Genomic DNA, 22134 nt, shown 5'->3' on the forward strand with positions numbered 1-22134 from the left:
ACTGTAAGTCAAGTTTTAGGATGATCGTTTTGGCAGTAATCCCTGTTTGTCCCTCAAAGCCTCTGAGCTATTTCCTGCGTTGCTGCACAAACTGAATTCAAAGGGAAACTGTCAAAGTTAGCCCTCCCACTCCTCCTCCTCCTCCTTTTTTCTCCTCTACAGTTTTGTATCTGACGTGTCAACCAACTATATACTATATCCAAACCACATATGGCCGGCTCCTTTCCTGATGAGTCATCTGACTCTGGCTGCCATCATGTGAGCAGAGCGAGCGCAGAGGCCAACGGCTGTCAGAGGCGGTTTGCTGTTAGCTCTTAGTCTCCTCTGCCCTCACACTGCACACAGTAAGGTCAGACATCCACCCTGGGGCTGGAATAGGGAGAGTAGGGGACGTCCTGCCTGAAGACGGCAAGGCTACTTCAGCAAGATGGGATTGTGCCAAGAAGAGCTCCATCTGAAGGATTGTCTGGAAGCAGCTGTGTCACACACTGATGCCTGATATGAAAATCAATCCTCATCTAATTAAATTCAACCAGGAACCAGAGACCACAAACACACATACACTCACACACACACACACACACACACACACACACACACACACACACACACACAGTACATCCATTTTACAGTCTCTTCAATGCACCATGTTGTGTGTAAACAGACAGGCTTTAGCCTCTGAAAGCCTCTGGAGCATCAAGCCAACCAATCAAACCCCTCACAGGGTTGATAACTTGCTGTACTTCACTGTGTTTCTAGGCTTTAAAGGAACACGCCGACTTATTGGGACTTTGTCTTATTCCCCGTATCCCCCAGAGTTAGATAAGTCCAGACATACCCTTCTCATCTCCATGCGTGTTGTAACTCTGTCTGACGCACCCACCGCTAGCCTAGCTTAGCACAGATCCTGGAGGTAACCGGCTCCATCTAGCCTAGCTTAGCACAGATCCTGGAGGTAACCGGCTCCATCTAGCCTAGCTTAGCACAGATCCTGGAGGTAACCGGCTCCATCTAGCCTAGCTTAGCACAGATCCTGGAGGTAACCGGCTCCATCTAGCCTAGCTTAGCACAGATCCTGGAGGTAACCGGCTCCATCTAGCCTAGCTTAGCACAGATCCTGGAGGTAACCGGCTCCATCTAGCCTACTGCTCCCAATAAGTGACAAAATAACGCCAACATGTTCCTATTTACATGTTGTGATTTGTATAGTCACAGAGTGTACAAATAACAAGGTCACATGACACACAGCCATCTTCTAACCGTATACATACTGGGAACTATATTCTCAGAAGGCGAAGCACTGCTACTTGGGCGGAGTGATTTGCTCGCAGCAACTGATGAACTCTCTGCTCCTCACCTCGGGGCTTCTCAGGTGCTGCGAGCAAATCACTCCGCCCAAGTAACAAATCACAACATGTAAATAGGAACATGTTGGCGTTATTTTGTCACTTATTGGGAGCAGTAGGCTAGTTGGAGCCAGTTACCTCCAGGATCTGTGCTAAGCTAGGCTAGATGGAGCTGGTTACCTCCAGGATATGTGCTAAGCTAGGCTAGATGGAGCTGGTTACCTCCAGGATATGTGCTAAGCTAGGCTAGATGGAGCCAGTTACCTCCAGGATCTGTGCTAAGCTAGGCTAGCGGTGGGGGCGTCAGACAGAGTTACGACACACAAGGAGATGAGAAGGGTATGTATGGACTAACTCTGGGGGATACGGAGAATAAGACAAAGTCCCAATAAGTCGGCGTGTTCCTTTAACTTCAGAAATGCAATGCAGCATCTGGATTTTACCTTCGACCGTGTATAAAAACATCACTCAAACGTAAATGCCACAAATGCTCAGCAGGTTCCAAGAGCCCTAATTGTTGTTCATTTTTCTGTTTCTGATAATTCAACCAGAAGAGCTTCAAATCCACCCAAAACTTGAAAGAGAGAATGTTGAACCAGAAAAAAAAACCTCCTTCATTCAGACTTCCAGCGACTAGCCTTCACAGCCTGAACATGTCCCCCCCCCCCGGTCAAGATGACGCGTGTGTTTAAAGAGCCAACCTGCTGTGTGGACAATGTGGAGTCGGGGTCTGTAGTTGGATCGTCCTCTCTGGCTGCTGTCTTGCCAAACAGACGCCACCCTGTTGCATTGTGGGACGACGCCTTGGGCTCTTTGGGTTTCCTAGAAAACAGGCTCCTGAAAAAGAGAGACGGAAACAATAGGTTTTTATTATTAATACTGCCATCCTGAACTTTAACAAAACGATATTCTTACACTGAGAGAGAACTGGACTCCTGACTCAGAACTACAATATCTTCTCTGGAACTTCTGGAATTACCAACAAGTAGGGCTGCACGATAGAGGAAAATATCTAATTGCGATTATTTTGACTGATAATGCCATTGCAATATGATTCACGATATTGGAGAGAATGATCAGTTTTGTAAAAAAAATGATTGAAGTGTGATTTTCTTGCGAGGATCTGTACCAAACCAAGATGTTTTCATTCGTCTGTGGGATAGGATCTGTAGGCCGGGACGTCTCTGCAGCACCACAATACTTCATTTTAGAACAGTTTGACACATATTTGGCCTTTAACAAATATTTAAATAATATATGTATAATATTCCTTCTTTTCTCCCGTAAATAGGAGTCGTAACCCTTGAAGAAACAACCTCTGGGAGCGTTTTTCGGGGGGAGGACAGTCTCCAAAATACATATATACGTACGGTTTCCCTCTTGTCATTAACGTCTGTAAATGATCCTTATTGCCCAGTCAGCCTATAAAAACTCCCATTCTGTGAATATATTGTCATTATCAGAGCATTTCATTACCATCCAAGTGGCCTCTGAAATGTAACGTTCTTGATCCTCGCACGCAAAAGCTGCGGAAAAAAATAATTCACTTCCTCAAAAACAAACGGAGAGAAGAAACAGAGAGTGAAGACGTAATGTAGTGAATTAATCCCCCATCGTCATTCTAACCGCAGTCGTGCAGCTGCAGCAGTTTTTTAAGATGCTGGAGGGAAAGAAAAGCTGCCAGATCAACAGTTTGCTGGTCAGCTGGTGGGGAGAAGAGGGAAGGAGGGTGATGAACGGGAGGAATTATAAGAAGGAAGTGAACACACACACACACACACATGCACACGGACACACACAAACACAAACACATGGGGACACAGACACACAGATGAACACACGCAGACACACAGAAACACACACACACACACGGACACGGACACACACAAACACAAACACATGGGGACACAGACACACAGAAACACACACGGACACACGAACACAAACGGACACACAAACACACACACACACAAGGACACATGGACAGAGACACACACACACACACACACACACACACAGACACACGAACACACACACAAAGGACACACAAACACACACACACACACACACACACACACACAAGGACACATGGACAGAGACACACACACACATGAACACACACGGACACATGGACAGAGACACACGCACACACACACGCACGGACACGCACGGACACACACACACGGACACATGGACAGAGAGACACACACACACACACACACACACACACACACACACACACACACACAGACAGACACGGACACATGGACAGAGAGACACAAACACACACACACACACGCTGCGGGCCACGCAGACAGCCAAGCAAATATTATTCCTCCTCTCTGCAGGATCAACTTTCTTCACTCTGAAGTCTTTGTGTTAGTTTCCAGTCAAGTGCTTTCTCTAAAAACCAACACTGGGACCAGTTCATATCACAGTAAGAGTTTAGGGAATTGATTTGTATATGAATGTGCCATATCATTCTGTTGATTTGTGGGCAGTTTTCTAGGGCTGCAACTAACGATTACTTTTATTGTCCAATGTCGACGAATCTGTCGATTATTTTCTCGATTTGTCCATTAGTTGTTCCCAAAAGACGTCCTCACGTCTTGTTCTGTCCCCAACTCAAAGATATTCAGTTTACTGTCACAGAGGAGAGAAGGAACTAGAACATAATCCCATCTAACAAGCTGGAATCAAATAATAATATAATAAAAAAAAATGATTTAAACTGATTATTTTAACAGTTGACAACTAATCAAGTAATCAAATAATAACAACTTAATAAGTGTCGCCTTTTTTCTTACAAGCTTGCACTTTTTTAATGCATAATAAACTCTATGTGGACACTAAGATGTAAATTGTTTAAAAGACGGACGACAGCCTTTTCAGAAAACGTGTTTTGTGTGTCAAAATATTCATTTGGAAAGTACCTAAAGATGTGAGATGTCTCTCTGTCCCAGATGTAGTGAAGTAGAAATATACAGCGTAGCGCTGTTACAGTTGCTGTGCAACAAGTGAAACAACACATCAGAAATAGAAAAGAGGAAGTTATTTTCTCAACTTTCTCAAGAGGGAGCTGCTCTTTATAGAAACAGAGTCACACTCCACGTTAAAGGGGAACTATACAGGGTTTTTTAGCTTAATTTACAGCTTCGGAGTCATTGGAATGGTTATATGACTTTTTTTCGGGTTGAATGGTGGTCGTCTCGCGTCTCCCTAGCGCCTGTGAGCAGAAAAGCCACCCTCGCAACTTTGGATGTAACGAATTGCTTCACGGCACTGCGCACATCCAGGAACCGGCTGGCTAGAAGAACAAGGTAGCGATGGAGGTTGTCACACTATGGTCATGGCTGAGCCGGCAAAAAAGAAAGCTAGGAAAGCTTTGTCGGAGGAACAGAGAAAGAGGAAACGGAAGACTGACCGAGAGAGGAGTCTGACACGAGTAAACTAGGAGCTGTAGGGGGGGCTCTCTCTATAGAGAAACCTGTAGGGGGGCTCTATAGAGAAACCTGTAGGGGGGGCTCTCTCTATCTGTAAAATCATCAGAAACACGTTTCGGTGAACTATTTTAGTACAACATGAGATCGTATTCTGAACGAGCCGCCATGACAGTCTGGCTGTGAATTTCCAGAGAAACCAGACCCACGTGGCGCGTTCGTCCAATCAGCTGCCAGTTTTAATTTTTGGGCGATAATACAGATTAGCGCCGCCTGCTGTTATGGAGACGTATTACGTCTGGTCTCTTCGGTGTGTTCTGAGGAACTTTTTGGACCAACTCGGGGAGACTGATCAGTCCAACTGGCTTTTCTGCCAACGTTTGGCCGTCGACTCTGTGTGTCTGGGCCTTTAGTGTTTCTTTATATTAGGCTTTGTGTGGTGCAGCTCCGTGCTGCCTTCATGGGAACAGGATGTCAGAGTATCATCTTATATAAACTCCGTACTGCAGCGTTATGAATCGCTCTTGATGTGAACTTTATAGTCTATATTAAACGTTAACATCATTTATCTTTTGATAACGATAGTAACAATAATAGGACTAATAACAACAATAATAATTATCATAACAATAATAGGACTAGGCCTGGGCGATATGGAGAAAATCAAATATCACAATATTTTTGTACAAATACCTCGATATCGATACCGCAACAATATTGTAGTGTTGACTATTGGTGCTTTCACAACATATTTACACAATGAGATTTTAGATAAATAATCATCTGTAATGTGGATATGATGACTTGGTGGGTAAAGGCAAATAATAGAACAGCTACAACAGTCTGGTGAGTTCAGAAAATGACATCACTTTACTGTAATGCAGCCTTTAAAACCAGGAAGACAACACTTATGCCATATCACGATATTACGATATCCATATGAATAGGGGGGCGCTGGTTGAGAAAAAGGTTGAGAACCACTGGACTAATCAATTTGTCAACAAATCGTTGCAGCTCTAGTGGGAAGCCTAAAAAAGGAAAGAAAACAATCTGAAAAACAGAGTACTGAACAGTGAACCTGCTACAGTATCAGCCAGACGGATGTGGAGAAATGCTCAAAGACAGTGAATAGATGTTTCAGCCTTTAGGATGCAACAGGTTAGGTTGTCACTACTCATACTCCCAGCAGGTGAAACATAAAACGTTAGTTTCCCTTTGGGTCGGTAACATCAAGCGCTTCCTCTGATCAGAAGCAGCTTGGTTTCCCGCCGCTGTCAGAAACCTGTAGCTGCTAATTTAAAATGTAAGAGGGCACCGTTGCTTTGGTTTTGTTCAGCAAAGCAAGGAAAAAACGAAGCCGTGAGATGTAATGCGATAGACACAATGTGAGTGTGTGTGTGATAGGATCTAACCTGATTCCCCCGAGTGGAGTGCACAGGATGTGTGTGTGTCAATAATTAACCACGGAGATGATTACAGCTCATTTAATTCCCAAGCACGAAGCGTGCGTGCGTGCGTGAGTGCGTGTGTAAATGAATGGCAATGGAACAAAGCGTAATTAGGGAGGACAAACCAGAAACGGGTTGCTGTCAAGACATTTGGAAAGGGACGTTGCTGATGGGTTTCATACATTTATTATTTTCTCAGGCTGATCTCATGACGTGGCGTATGTATGACACGCCGATTCGTACGCCATTATTGGCGTGTTATCAAGACGCATACTCGCTTTTTAGCGCGTTTATCAACGCCGTTTGGCCTCCATTGACTTACGTTACCATGTGATTGCGTGTCAATTGACGCCGTAGCGAGTAGTATGACAGGGCGAAAATCCGCGTAGGGAGGTTGGTTGGGTGGGGGGGGGGGAGAGGATGGGTCAAACAACACAGGACCTTCACCCAGGAGACCGGGGATCGTGTCCCGTTTTCCTAAACCCAACTGGTTCTTCTTTTCCTAAACCCAACCCGTCCGCTGTATACGGCGCTCAAACTGCGTGCAGATAACACGCCGCTTGGCTTTAGAAAGTGGGCGTGTATGTTTACGTGATAACACATAGGCCTGTCGCAATATGCAATAAATCAATTAATGGCATGATAAATAAAAATGAGCTCGATCATTTTTAAATGGAAATTATCGCCGCCGGGAAAAAAATTCCATTTCATTTATTGTTTTTGGTTTGCGTTTGGTTTTTATTGCCGTGCATTTTTCGTTAACAGAGACCGAGAGTCCATTTTATGTTGTTTTTGGTTGTTTTGTTCATTTCAGTGTGGATGTTTAAAATGACTTGCAGTTCCAGTGTTTAAATATTCTTTAGAAATTAAAGTGTATTGATCGTTGAAAAGGTGAACCTGCATTATTATGCCATTATCATTCTATTAGATGAAAATGGTCTCAGAACGACAATATTATCGTTTATCGCAATCATTTCTGAATATATCGTTCAGAAAAATGTGTTATCGTGACAGGCCTAATAACACACACACACACACACACACACACACACCCTCAACATGCATTGTGCCAAAATGCAATTTATTTTTTTCTCTTCTTTTTGTTTGCCTATAGTTTTAGTGTCTAAGTTGTATACACATGTATTATCTTCTATCACATAATGTATTCTTTGTAGACTGTAGTTTTTGTTATGTCCCTCGCCTGTCTTGTGCTGCTAAATAAATAAATAGCACTACAGGTAAGAGGAAAGATCTGTATTTTTGATTTAGGGGTGAACTGTCCCTTTAAGACCTTGAGTCATAACCTCTGAGAAATGTTAATACAACAAGAGGCAAAAGCTGGGAGCGAAAAGTTGAACGTTTTGTTTTGCGAAACGGCTTCAGGCCGACAGTTGGGAGTTTAAATAAAGCAGCAGATTGGATTTGGCTGTCTGTGCCACTGACCCTCAGCACTGTGCTGCAAACAGCCAGCGTGGACGTTTTCCAGCAGGGCTGGTTTTTTTCTCCCCGCCGGTCTGGATTTCCTCTGAGCGTGACCTCCGAGCCAGCTGCCGAGGCTCCAAACGGAGATTTAACAAACAGAAATGTTGCTACGCCTGCCAATCACACAGGATTTCACTGCTTCAGTAATCAAATTCTCCAAAACTCCACGTATTCTCTTTCACTTCCTCGTACATCTTTCTCAGGAATGTTGTCAGGGTGCAGTTCCACTCACTTCTCTGCACGGAACTTGTAATGTTGGCGAGCAAATATTTACATTGTTCTCCAACGTTTGAACTCTTAAGTGGCACGGGATGAAGACGCCAACTCAAGTAAAAGGCATTATAAGAAACTGTACAATCTAATTCAAAACTGAAGCCTTCCTTAGAGCACACAATATGACACAAGATATCATTAAAAACTACTAAAAGACAACTCTGATGCAGACAAACTTTTCCACCTTTCAGCTGTAAAACTTACAGTATCTAAAATAGTTTTGCAATTTACTGTAGGCCTCATTTACGCTGTTTTAAAGATTCTTTTTTGGGGGCTTTTTTCCCTTTATTTCAGAGTGACAGTGAATAGACAGGAAAGGTGGGAGAGAGATGGGGGTGACACGCAGCAAAGGGCCGCAGGTCGGATTCAAACCCGGGCCGCTGCGAAGGACTCAGCCTACATGGGGCGCTCGCTCCTACTGGGTGAGCTAGAGGTCGCCCCACCATTTACGCTGTTTCAACCTGTGTGGTGGTAGCATGACAAAAAGAATGACATACAATGTACTCCAACGTTCAGTCTGATTTCATGTTAGCCGTGTTTAGGAGGCGGCGGTTGTTATTTCGCTCATTAATAGTGCAATTTTCAATCGACACAATACTTACGCACGAAAATATACATCGCACAATACATACGCTTGAAAAGGTATGTCGATTCAAGAGTTGTTCTTCCTGTACGTCTGCTTAAAACATCCTGTTAACAGCTGTGCCTTTAAACGAGCCTTCTGTACGGCTGTGATGTTAACACCTACACTACATAGTGTCGCCACAGTGCCGTTGCAGTCATTCCCCGGCTGCAATGACGGTGCAGATCATCCGAGCGCAAAGATGCAAAGGACCCAGAAATGCCGACTAATCAGAGCAGACTAGGCTATTTTGGGAGCGGGGCCTTAAGGCCCTGACACACCAACCCGACGGCCAACCGTCGGCAGAAAAGCCAGTCGGACTGATCAGTCGAATCCCCGAGGTCCAAAAAGTGCCTCGGAACACACCGAAGCGACGCCGACTTGAGCGTACGTTCTGCGCGTGCACGAGACGTGATACGTCTCCATAACAGCAGGCGGCGCTAATCTGTATTGTCGCCCAAAAAAATTTGAACCGGAAATGACGAACGCATCACGTGGGTCTGGCTTCTCCAGCCGACCATAATGGCGGCTTGTTCGAAATACGATCTCGTATTTTACGAAAATAGTTCACCGAAACGTGTTTCTGAAAACATTTTAAGAGAGAAATAGGTCAAAGGTCAGTTTAAAAGATTTTGAGAGGCTCTAGTCACTCATCCCGCTCGCCATTTCCGGGTTAGCACTCCACCAATCAGATTGGTCACTGAGTCCGACTGCCCGCCCTCAACATGTCAGGTCGGCCCAAATGAAGGCCGACAGCTCCTCCGACGGACGACGGCACGGAACACACGGAACAGACTCCAGTCACCGACCTCGCCAGACTGTCCGACGGCTGATGATCAGGTTGGTGTGTCAGCGCCTTTAAAGAGACAGACGCTAAAATGGAGTATTTTAAACAGAGGGGGAATACAGGTTAATGAGCTTAGAAATTCTATTAACTTTTTATAATGTCCTTTTTTGAGCCAAAATCTAGCATGTAAATGTTTGTTTTTTTATTTTCTGGGCTTCTTGTTGTCATGTTTGCTAAGACAGTGTTCTAGTGTTTGGCCCCGGATGTAAACACAGTAGCAGAGACGTGGCTGTAAAAGCAGCCGGAACTCTCCCTCCCTCCCTCCCTCCTAAAAAGCCGATGTCGATCTCGCTCCATGTGCTTCCTGGTGTGGCAGTCTGAATCTGCTACACCTAAAACTGCTGGCCCGCTATGTTAAGTGTACGCTTAACGGAACAAGGTTGGGTCAATAAAAGGTACAGGGCCCTATTTTACCGATCTAAGCGCACGGCGTGAAGCGCCTGGCGCAGGTGTGTTTAGGGTGTGTCTAAATCCAAAAGGGACCCTTTTTTCCGGTCAAGTCGCTTGGGCGGCTAACATCCTCTTTAATCCCTCTATGAGAACAGATATGAATATTAAATATGGAATGAACCCACAGTATCTCTACCTTCTCTTGTCGGACACTGGACGCTGGATGGGAAACTGGACAACTGTGTCGGTCTTAAACTAGCAAAGACTCTTGCGTCGGGCTTCGCGCCGCGCTGCGCGGGTGTAAGATAGGACCCACAATCACGTATTGATAAGGAGGTAAAGGTGTGGTAGGAGAACTTGTGGCAACTATAGCTGTGTTAGACAATCTGTCCATAATTGATTTACTTTCTAGTTTGTTTTAGGATAACCCACTGTTTGGGGAAATCAAAGATAAGAATAACGTGTAATACTTCTTAACTGTTTACTCCTCTCCGGCTTCAAAAGGTGATATCAAATTCTGTACATGCCATGAGTAACACAAAGAAAAATACCTTTCAGATGTAATTATAATATTCTTGTTCCAACCACCTGTCTCCAATACTGTACTATGTTTGTTTCCAAAGGTCTCCGTTTGTGTCCGTCCAGACTACAAAGCAACCCCGGAGTTTTCAAACCAAAGACGGGGGCAGCAGAGTTTCCAAAGGTCTCCGTTTTTACGGGCTCGGAAACACCACGGACGCAGGGTGTAAATGTAGGAAAAAGGTATTTGTTTTTAAACCAAAACGTAGTAGTCTAGATAGGGGTGTAAATCCCACGTTTTATCACACTACGATACGATATATTGATTCTTTGGACAACAATACGATATTTGCTGATATCTTAAAGTCTCTACAATATGATTTAACAATGTTATTACTAAGCTCTTTCAGACATACATAAATAAAAAACAAACTAGTCTTTTTAATGAAAACAATAAATAGAAAGTGGGAATCTAAAAAAAGGGGGCATGTTACAGACAATATGGATCGATATTTTCACTTTGCAACGATAATATTGGATAGCTGGATCATTGAATGGATACATCGATCCAGAGCTATGTATCACTACGCACCCAAGTGCAGATGTAGCGTGAGATAATGCAAACGTGTTCGCGCCTGACAGGGGCAGAGTCGCTTCATCTCAGCTGCTGCAGCATGGCAGCTGTGCGGAGGTTAAACGGAGTGATGAATCGGCCTCGGAAATAGAAAGCAGAGGGAGCAGTGAATGTGGGCTAAAGGCCTGAGGAAAGAGGCTGCGATGAGTCAATGCTCACTAAGCCCTGCTGTATGACTTACTGCGCACACACACACACACACTCAACTGGGGCACGATTAGCATGCAAGTTGCATGCTATTACACAGTTATAGGCCGCAGAATGCAGCTCTGAGAGGCTATGAAAAGAAGCCAATGTGTGTCAAATGGTCAAGTAGCTCGGGCGGCTAACATCCTCTTTAATCCCTCTATGAGAACAGATATGAATATTAAATATGGAATGAACCCACAGTATCTCTACCTTCTCTTGTCGGAGACTTAGAAACCAAGAACTATTGCTGCGGAAGCAAAGTTTTGCAGGTTCATGTTAGGGCTGCACCACATGAGGAAAATATGCGATAATGTTGTCGAAAATCGCGGTAACGATATTAACAGATAAATAAACAGATATTAAAAAGTGAACTCAGTTCTGCTGCTTTCGGTATTCTGCTAAAATACAGCAAATCGTTGTTGGATATATGAGAAACTCGTTTCCATTTCTGGTGTGAGGGATGAGAAAGGACAAAATAATCAGTTAGATCTCTTAGCTGCTAAACAACTGTCAAACAACATATAAACAGTTGGAAGTGTCCATGATCGCAAAAAAGCTTCTGATGAGAACGAATCAACAAATGTGGCGAGGAAAAAAAGACGATTAGAGAGTAAGTTAGTTTGTTACGTAACATGCAGACCGTGTTAATCAATCCTTTTCATCCTCGGTGTTCAGACAGCATTGAAACTCTGTGTGCACTCAAGTTGGTTTGTATGCATTAAGGAAGTCCAATAAATATTTGTGTGTTTGCGGTTTGTTTCTGTTTGAGTCTCTTTTCCCGATTGCATTTGATGTGAATACCTGTGTATTCGTGTACTGATGGAAACGGGCTCTGATTGGAGAGTAACGTCACGTTTAAAAGGTTCCTGCATGGTTTCAGCTCAATTTCATCGTAGTCATCTCTCCCTGACCCGCTAGCTGCCTGCCCCCTGAACACACCGTGAAAAAGCCCGGTCTCGGGAGACAACACAGGGGTACTAGGGGCACAGGCTGTGCACCAAAATACAACAAACCACTCCAGCCAATCACCGACAAGATGGTTGGGGGAGGGGGTGGGGGTTAGTGACAGTTATGCTGCGTTCCAGGCAACCCGTAACTCGTGTTTTCACAACCTTCTGCCCCTGAAAGCGCCCTGGAACGGCAGTCAAACCCATAACTCGTACCAGATCGTTGTACTCCCAGTTACAGTTTTTGACGTCGCGCACACATAAACAACAATGTTAATGTTGATGCTGTACGGACGCCGGCGATTAACGGTGAGAAATAGAAATAAATAGACATGAATAGGCAACGTAGAGTAATTCCGTACATTGTAATCAAAACAATACACATACGATTGTGTACTACTACAGCTTATGTTTATTAAATGAAGCATATGTCGTCGACTAGTAATCGCTAGTATCAGCTGGCGCTAGCTAACGTCAACGTTAGGTAGCCGCTAGCTAACATTAACGTGACTTTGCTTGGAACTTAAGTAGTTGCTGACATCTTTCTAAACAAAGTTTGGAAGCACAGAAGATTTCAAACAATCAAATCAAAGGGTTTGAAAATTAGATCATTTCCACTGCTGCTTCTGCCTCGCTGTAGTGAATGTTACTCTCTAAAATCCAGGTATCTACACTGTCATGGAGGTCATTTATTACACAACATACAAACACAGTCATGGACTGGGTTATATCCAGAAGTCTATGACATAAATAATATAAAGCTCTGCGTTTAACTGGAACAGGAAATTCCCAGTGCTTGTAAACGTCTCTCTCCCTTTTTCCAAATCAGCTAAAACCTCCATCTATTCTCAACATAACGGGGGAAAAAAGACAGTTTAGTGAGGAAAGCATGTGTGTACTACAGTCAGTCACCCATTAACCAAGGTGACATTGGTAGCCTATGTGGAACAAGTTCACATATTACCATCTATACCTCCCCCCCCCCCATCATCCTGATCTCTTTGGACAGAGCTCAACGCTGACCAAAACCAGGAACAGTTAAACCACGAATATCTCCAAATAAATTCAATTTGTCACGTTAGCAAAAGCTGTCCAGTTGCTGAACGAAATGCCAGATCCTTATTCCAACTGTGTGTTTAATGACATCCGGACCAGATGGAGGTTTTTACGGTGGCTAGTTGAGACGGGAGCTGGAAATACTAGGCCAAAAACGGCTTCAATTCTTCCAGTTTGAGCTTGAGGTAACTTAACCCTAGCCTGTCCTTTAGTTGGATTGTTTATATCCCTGTTTATGGGGAAATACACCGAGCAGCAGAATATGAGGGATGCTGCATGTTGGCAGTGAGTCACACAACAATAACAAACAAACAATAAGATATTTGATATAAAAGGTGTATAGTTTTTCCAGTTGTGGAATGCATGAGCAGTCTAAAGTGCATGAGGACAGGTCCTCAAAGGGTCAAATAAATCAGGTAAGGAGAGTATGTTTGGGTTAAATGTTGTGGTTGTTTGCTCTGCTGGCAGTCATAGCTTTGGGGCTAATTGTTTACCACATCAGTGAACTGCGTGTTGACTGTGTGTGTGTGTGTGTGTGTGTGTGTGTGTGTGTGTGTGTGTGTGTGTGTGTGAGAGAGAGAGAGAGAGAGAGAGAGAGAGAGAGAGAGAGAGAGAGAGAGAGAGAGAGAGAGAGTGAGCACTTCAGTTTACCTGGTGAAGAAATCAGCGATGCCGAACCTCTTTGGCATCAGCTTGGTGTCCGAGCTGTATGTCTGTTCGCTCCGGTCCGGCAGATGGTCCGGGGCGCTCTGCCTGCGACCCGCTTCCAAAACGTTCCGAAAGTCCTCCTCGTCTCCAAAATAAAAGCACCCATCCCCGTCGGGAGACAACGGGGTGGCATCACAGCTGAGGGACACCACAAGGTTGGGGTTAGTCCTTAAACTTGACGGCCTGACGGGTAAACTGAGCTCATTGAAATCCTCATCATCCTCCCTGATGTTGGGTTCAGAGAGCGGGCTGTCGCCGTTCACGTTGGAGAGGGTTGACGTGCGGGGTGAGGGGGGTTTGGCACTTGATCCCAGGGTGGGGGAGTCCTTGGATGCGACCGGGGCGGAGAGAGGGAGCTCTGCCGCATGTGGCGCATCCTCCCCCGGGCACTGAGAGAACAATGTCCCGCTGAAGTCGCTTTGGCTCCTCAGATAAAATCCCGACCCGGCCCCGTTTTCCTGCTTTGCCCCCAGGTCGAAATTTATGTCTGAGTTGTTTTCGTGGGAATAGTCTGAGTCGGGCCAGTCACATGTTGCTCTGGCGGTGGTCACGATGTGTAAACCACCGTTGGCAACGTTCACTTCCTCACAGTCCACGTCGCATAAACCGAGTCTCTGGCCCAGAAGCACCGGGCTGGAAAACACTGTCTGTTTACAGAAAGCGATATCCGCTCCGGGACCGCAGTACTCCGGCCTGTCAACATCCCCGTTGGGCATGTTTACATCTAGACAGTGGGGGGCCGCGGCGGGGCATGCGCAGTTCCGCTGGTGCTTCCCCGTGAATGGCAGCCGATCAAGGGGGAGAGAAGTCCGGATGCAGTCACCGCTGGTTGTCTCTTCTCCCGGAATAACTTCGTCGGAATCCGGGGTTTCCCCTTCGCTTTCCCCTGCAGGGTGCTGCTGCATCTCAACTGAAACCGGACCCCCGAGCACAGCTGGACAGGAAGCCACTGTAGTCCCTGTGAGGCCGAGCCCTCCTCCTCCTCCTCCTTCCAGTCCGACCATCGTCGGCTCCTCCTGACCGAATGACTCAGTAAATCCGTTCAGGTCACCGCAAACCCCCGAAATCACACAGCTGCCAGTCAACTGCCCGGGGAGATACTCCTCCGCCGCGACCAAATCCAAAATGATCTCCCTGTTTTGCGGGGGCGGCTGCACCGAGGCGTCTCTGTTTACATTCCTCCCGTTACCGGTCACGTATATATGACCCTTCCCAGCTTCCTGACCCCCGCTGACACCAGATAGCAGCGCCGTGCCGGGGTCTTTGAACGCGATGTAAGATGTATTACCTCCTCCTTCCTCTTCGTTCTCGTTCAAGTCAACGGCAGACGACCCTCCGTTCTCTTTCGCCGTTTCCATGACGACTCAGTCCGTCGAACGAGCCTCGGCCCCGGCCATAGAATCCTGGAACGAGTCCTCCTGCCCGGCGGCTTTGCAGCAGCAGCAGCAGCAGGTTTTGTTGTTCTCGGAGGAAGGGGCTACCATTTTAGCCCTCAACGTTACCTGACACTCACCGGGTGGAACATGTTACTTTCTGGTGTCTTAAAATAACAATATCTGCTCCTTCTTTCTTGCGAAGTTAACGTCGTCGCCGGGCAGATTATTTAAATCCACTGAACGTTTTAGCTGGCTGCATCAGCGGCATTCCCGGCCACAGACCAGCGCCATCTTGAAAAATACCCCAACAATGACGTCATGCCTCCAGCACCACCACAAACTCAGTCCCGGAGTTTTCATTCGCTGACAGTTTACGGTGACGCCTGCTGGTCACTGCGTGTAACTGCACCAGGGATCCCTGACCCCTGTTGACCCCGTAAATACATAAATAAATAAATCCCTTTCAGTAAATTACTGCATTGGAAATGTGACTTCAGTAAACTCAGTCAGTTTAATCATGAAAATGTAGTTCAAGTATTAAAAGCACACTACTTTGCACTAATACGTTTTGCACTTTACATCCCACTCCATGTGTACTTGTCTTGATATCATGTCTTATTTGTATTTGTCTATATTATGTTGATTTGTGCCTATATGTATGTTGTTGTCTCTATTGTACAGTATGTGTCTATATTACTATTTGTCTACTGAATTTACATGTCTTATTTGTTGAATGTATAGAGCGTTAACACCTACCGAAGTCAAAAAAAATAAGTACAATCTTTACATCTGAGATGTAGAAAGAAAGGAAATTAGTTATGTATAGGGTTTATTTTTCATTTCATGTTTATTTGAATAGGACATGTACAGCATCACAGCATTTATAGCTGATGCTAGTTTCAAATGCCCGTCCCTAAAAGGGCTTTTAAACAGTCATAAAACAAACACTACACATTGACACATTAAAATACATAAAACTCATAAACATACAAGACACATCCATCTGTTGTTAACTGTAGTTAAGTACAGACAAAGACGTCATTTACAGGTGGGGATGGGGGAGGTTACAACCCCCAAATAATCACAACTGGCCAGTAAACAATTTCCTTTACATAAATAAAGACATTTGCACCATACCTTGATGCAGAAAAGGCAAAAATTCACCAGAATGCAGGATATGTAGTGTTTGATATGCTCAACATTTTCTATTTTTTCACAGTGCATTACTGTAAAAGCAGGATTTTACTGTTTTGGAAATGGTTGAGGAGGAGTTCATTTTGAACTATTGAAGAATTATTTCCATAAGGGATTCATCGTAAACATGTAAGATATAAAAAAAAAAAAAGAGGAGAAAACCCCTGAGAGATCCCACTCGTACCTTCTATCTGGTGAACATTGAAGGCCTACAGGCATCACTCATCAGTGTCTCACACACACACACACACACACACACACATTTCCCTACAGCTGTGTTTACATACTGCTACAGTATTTAAACATTCCTGTTTCAGTTGCTTCTGGATTACTGCCTCTGAGTTTGTGATCTGTGAAGCTTCACACTGTGCTGAATCAGGATGAACAGCAACGACTTTGTCACCAACATGCAGTCCAGGATGCAGATGGAGATTAGAGACGAGGACAAGCTGTACAGGTACAACGGGGTGTTGTACCCGCAAGTCTTGTGCCCCGAGGAAAATCTCCAGGCTCTGCAGAACATCGAGGCCAGAGAGGACGACGTCATGCTGGTGGCTTACCCCAAATGTGGTGAGAGATTGAGATATGATAACATTTATTACATATGTTCAGACACCGTCCTTTGTTTAAAAAAACAAAAGATTAATAAAGTTTTTAAAAAGTCTCACAGGAACATTTAACCTCTGACTCCCCCCTTCACTGGTTGCTTTTAATGTTAATGATTGTGGTGAAAGGATGTTCCTTTAGCTTTAAGCAGAAGTGGAAGAAGTCCTCAGCTCTCTTATTAAATAAAAGAAGTAGCCTAATACTACATAGTAAAATTCCTGCATTTAAAACTGTATTGAAATAAAAAGGAACTAAAGTATCAGCAGCATCTAAATAAACGTAAAGTACCGAAAGTAAAAGTACTCATTGTACAGATTGATATATATTATATTGTCATGTTATAATTATTGATGATGCATTATTTTTTCATTGATCCTTTAATGTTGCAGCTGGTAAAGGTTGAGATCATTTTAAATACTGCTGGGTAGTTTGTGAATTAATGGTTTTGTGTAATATGTCCTGAGATAACTTTTGTTATGATTAGACACTGCAAATATAATTAGATTGAATTCATTTGTAAAGTAAGTAACTAAAGTTGTCCAAAAAAAATGTGGTGCAGCAAAAAGTACAATATTTCCATCTGAGATGTGGTGAAGAATACAGAGCCCCGGAAGGATCACACACAGAAAAAATAATATCTCGAGGCATTGATAATTAAGGCGTGTGCGCGTCTTATTTTTCCCCACGCTCTAACGACACATGGCCACAACTTAATAATCTTGTGGCTACAAAATATAGCTCGTGGCCTCGAGATATTATTTCTATTATCTGTGGTCTTTCTGGGGCAACATAGAACTATGAAGTAGCAAAAAATGTAAATATTCAGGTAAAGTAAAAATACCTTTACTTTGTTTCATAAATAAATGACTCAAACCGATTCATTGATTTTCAAAATTGTTGGTGATGGATGGAGGTGATTGGAGTCATCTTTGCAGCTCTAAGTGCCATGCACTAATGTGGAGATGATTTATTTTATTTAATGTCTTTCTCTTAAAGACACAAAGAGCTCACAGTGCGGTTTTTGAAAGAAGAAAAGTGTGACGTTCCTGCTGTCTGAACTTAACTGTTCCCTACGCTCTTTTATGCTCCCATCATAATTACTAGGGCCACTGGAGGGCAGTGCCGCCTAACAAGAAAACATGATGAGTCTGATTGTACAAACGACTTATTGGGGCCTTTTTTTGGGGGGGGGAGAACATGCTCCTTTAAATATATCAATATTTTAGACATCTCTTACAACTCTTTTGTTTGCATTGATAGTGACCTGAGTCACATTTTAAACAATGTGTTTACCCCTTTAAATTACCAAGACTGATGTTTCCCCATCTGTTAACTGTGTGTGTGTGTGTGTGTGTGTGTGTGTGTGTGTGTGTGTGTGTGTGTGTGTGTGTGTGTGTGTGTGTGTGTGTGTGCAGGTTTTAACTGGATGGTGGGAGTGTTGAGGAAGATCATTGCAGAGGCGACGGGAATGAAAATTGAATCCAACATGCCACCGCTGATCGAGTTTTTTGGACCGGACGTCACAAAGGTACTCATTGGATGTGTGTGTGTGTGTGTGTGTGTGTGTGTGTGTGTGTGTGTGTGTGTGTGTGTGTGTGTGTGTGTGTGTGTGTGTGTGTGTCAGTGGTGGAATGTAACTACTTACTAACTGTAAGTACATTTACTCAAGTACAGCACTTGAGTTCTTGAATTTCCTCTTGGGGATCAATAAAGTATCTATCTATCTATCTATCTATATATATATATATATATATATATATATATATATATATATATATATATATATATGTATCTACTTAAAGCTATAGTGCGTAGTTTCTGTCCTATGAGGAATTCTAAGTAATGACAACAACACTGTCGGCGCGTCCACATGATACAAGCCTTCTGTGATGCCGCACCACCCCCACGCCCCCTCCACACAGTTGCTAGTAGCCAAGGAGGACACGGAGGATTATAAAAACATGATGGACTCTTCAGAAGAGGTCATTATCTTCACCGGACGCCACAATCTTCTGAACATAGTCATACTGAGAGATCCAGAGAGAGTTGTGTGGAGCTGATAGTCTTAATCAGCTTTGTAGCAACTCATTTGGCAACGGCTTGAATGTAACAGACGTTCATTAATATCAAAAAGTTACACACTAAAGCTTTAAGTTTTAATTTGAAGTACTTTTACTTGAGTATTTTCTTCTCATGCCACTTTCTACTTCACTACATTGATCTGACAGCCAGTGATGATCTACCACAGTTAAAAGTTTGGTTGATCATATAATCATACTCGTCCTGATCATGTTTAATTCACAATAACAAAGCGTGTGATGACTAGCAGCATATAAAAGTATATTGTAATAGATAAAGATGATCTCCCCCTTCAGGTCCTGGATGAGACGCCCTCTCCGAGGTTACTGGGGACTCACCTGCTCCCCGACAACATCCCCAAATCCTTCGGTGCAAAGAAAACTAAAGTAAGTTTCAACACCTCTGCACAGTGAAAGAAAAACAAAGTATTGTTATCATATTATAGTGCAGTTTATCAGGCATGAAAACAGTTGATTAGGCATGATTTTTATTTCTCTTTTATGACGTTTTGATTTTCTTCTCTCCATATTCTTTTTTCATGTGTTGTACAGACGCTGGTGATCTTCAGGAACCCTAAAGACGCTCTGGTCTCCTTCTATCATTTCTATGACAAAATGCCAACCCTCCCGTCTGTGCAGTCCTGGGAATCCTTCTACTCCAACTTCCTGAGTGGAGACAGTGAGAAAACACACACATCAGCATGTTATCCCCACCCCAAAAAACATCGACAGTAGCATTTAATAGTGTTAACTGAATAAGCACTGTCTATTATTAACTGCTGAACCACGTTTGATGATGGTTCAAGCATGCATATATTACCAAAGAGGTCTGCAGGGCTCAAGGGTTCAAGTCATCATTTTAACTACTTTATTGTGTTTTCCAATGTTCGAATGCATAGCTTATTAAAGAACAGCTTGTTTATTGCTAAGGCCATATGCTCAAATATACATCTTTATTTAAAAAGTAAACTTATAAACAACAATTACTTATTTCACAAGTAAATTGCTGTTTTATGAACAAGCGCGCTTCATCAATGGTTCTGTCTTGGGGGAGGATGTTAATACTTATAAAAAAGTATATAGTGCTGGACTCGGTCGGACCAACTGGAATATTTGGCAACAGACAATAGAAAAACGTCTGGAGTCAGAGTCCGGAGTCAAGTACAACAGCCCTGCTGATGGAAGTAACATTTTTTTAAATTGGCCCAGTGTGTGGGGGCGCTGCATTGTAATCAAAGTATTCTAAAAATTACAGTAATCCTGCTTCACAATAAAAGCTTGAAACGGTTGTATGCTTTTAATGTATAGCAGCAGAATATGGTAAACAGTGAGGCGGATGCCAATTAAATAATAAACGTGTTCTGGCTGAGCTATTTGTTGTTGTGGTGTGTATGTGTGTCTGTGTGTGTGTGTGTGTGTGTGTGTGTGTGTGTGTGTGTGTGTGTGTGTGTGTGTGTGTGTGTGTGTGTGTGTAGTTGTCTTCGGATCATACTTTGATCATGCTTTGGCCTGGGAGAAGAGGATGGACGACCCCAACGTCATGATTGTCACCTATGAAGAGCTCAGACAGGTATACATCACACACTCATTGTTTCTTTGTACCTGATAGAAAGTTGTGGCTTTTTAAATGTATAACATTACATAAAGTATATTATATTTAAAGGTCACATTAACAGTCCATTTCTATGAAAAATGATCCTGCAGAAAGTTCAACCTTGCTGCATGGAGACAACCAGTCCCAGTCAACATTGAGTAGAAGTGTCCGTCTGTAACGGCTCTGAATCTGCTTCCTGTCCTGCAGGACCTGAGCGAGGGCGTGCGTCAGATCTCCACCTTCTTCGGCTTCAGCCTGACGGAGGATCAGGTGCAGCAGATCGCAGAGGGGAGCACCTTCTCCGCCATGAAGGAGAACTACACCAACATGGTCACGGGAAACATTGTTTTCAGAAAAGGTGCTTCAAATAATTTGTTTGTACAACAAATCTTTTTTTAGTTTTTACTCAAATTAACCGTTTTATCCCTTGAATGCATTGGTTTAAAACTAAACAGAAATTTGCATTAATACTGCACATACAATGCATACAGCAGCTCTCATTGTGGGACATGCAGTATTAAATACACGGAATAGATACGAAGTGCGGTGCATTACTTTTTGTAGCTATATGTACGAGTGGTTCATGAGAACGACCTGCATTTACCATAACTGCATGATTTATTTGGCCTTTATATCTTAAAACATGAGATTGATATTAACCTTCGAGTGGTGCAGATACAGAATATAACTTTGTCACTTTGAGAATAAAATCCAAGAGAACATCAGAGGGTTTAACTGTGTGATATTTTTGTCCCCGAGCAGGCGAGGTCGGGGACTGGAAGAACCACTTCACACCAGAACAGAGCCGAGAGATGGACGAAGCCTTCAACAAACACCTGGCAGGAACCAGGCTGGGAGACAAACTCAACTACCAGCTGTACTGTCAGTAGTAGTTCCCCTCTGTAAGATCCTTTGAGTCTGTCATGGACCCAGCAGTCAAGGAACACAGGAACACAGCTTTAAAGATGACAAAAGTTGGGTTTATTTTCCCAAAAATAAAGATTCAGCAAAGAAAATATAAAGGTCAGCAAACCAATAAAATGCTAATAAAGTCATTTTAAACCTAACAATCTAATGTCTTTTATGTACCATTATGTGACTGCCATTTAAAATAACTCAACATGTGGTAATGATGTGGGTAAAAATGCACAACCTTTGTTGTGTCGTTGAAACTTGCTCCAAAGATACAATCTAATAATTCTACAAAATGAAATTATTGTCATTATATTGAGGGGTTGGACAACAATATAACGAAATTTGGGTGGCAGTTCCCTGAGGCAAAAAAACATACAACAATTAAAGACATAAAATCACTAATAATACAAACAATAAAGTGCAAAGTAATGTGCAAAGACAGCGAGCAGCAGCAGTGATGTATGCAACCC

At 43.4% G+C, this 22134-nt stretch overlaps 2 protein-coding genes across 7 annotated transcripts in view; one reads left to right on the forward strand and one right to left on the reverse strand.

The window, feature by feature from the left end:
• LOC144532399 (TBC1 domain family member 12-like) overlaps positions 1-15580 on the reverse strand; it is a 33050-nt gene extending 17470 nt beyond the window's left edge. For both annotated transcript variants that reach the window (XM_078273117.1, XM_078273118.1), the window contains exons 1-2: positions 13845-15580; positions 2048-2183 (exon numbers count right to left, since the gene is read on the reverse strand). In XM_078273117.1, the coding sequence (XP_078129243.1) occupies positions 2048-2183; positions 13845-15259 (1551 nt within the window). In that variant the 5' untranslated portion in view covers positions 15260-15580. The remainder of the gene's footprint in view (positions 1-2047; positions 2184-13844) is intronic.
• LOC144532400 (sulfotransferase 6B1-like) lies at positions 4545-21819 on the forward strand. Of its 5 annotated transcripts, XM_078273122.1 has the most exons (9): positions 4545-4666; positions 10472-10610; positions 16789-17041; positions 18493-18605; positions 19453-19542; positions 19708-19834; positions 20631-20725; positions 20957-21107; positions 21512-21819. In XM_078273122.1, exons 3-9 carry the CDS (start codon positions 16852-16854, stop codon positions 21637-21639), a joined length of 894 nt encoding a protein of 297 aa, XP_078129248.1. In that variant the 5' UTR covers positions 4545-4666; positions 10472-10610; positions 16789-16851; the 3' UTR covers positions 21640-21819. The 5 variants fall into 5 exon arrangements, with proteins under 5 accessions (XP_078129248.1, XP_078129246.1, XP_078129249.1 ...); XM_078273120.1 differs by lacking the exons at positions 4545-4666; positions 10472-10610 and adding an exon at positions 13255-13378; XM_078273123.1 differs by lacking the exons at positions 4545-4666; positions 10472-10610 and adding an exon at positions 13255-13378 and having other exon boundaries at positions 16885-17041.
• Positions 21820-22134: the final 315 nt, after the last annotated feature.

The sequence above is a fragment of the Sander vitreus genome, chromosome 17, assembly GCF_031162955.1.
Source record: "Sander vitreus isolate 19-12246 chromosome 17, sanVit1, whole genome shotgun sequence".
In the NCBI taxonomy this organism is placed as follows: Eukaryota; Metazoa; Chordata; class Actinopteri; order Perciformes; family Percidae; genus Sander; species Sander vitreus.

Excerpts from the sequence above, each read along its gene's own strand:
- LOC144532400 (XM_078273119.1), top strand. The coding sequence starts at position 13,553 with ATGCATGAGCAGTCTAAAGTGCATGAGGACAGGTCCTCAAAGGGTCAA. Across the intron at positions 13,610-16,884 it reads CAAAGGGTCAAATAAATCAG|TCCAGGATGCAGATGGAGAT; the intron begins GTAAGGAGAGTA and ends ACCAACATGCAG. Across the intron at positions 17,042-18,492 it reads GGTGGCTTACCCCAAATGTG|GTTTTAACTGGATGGTGGGA; the intron begins GTGAGAGATTGA and ends GTGTGTGTGCAG.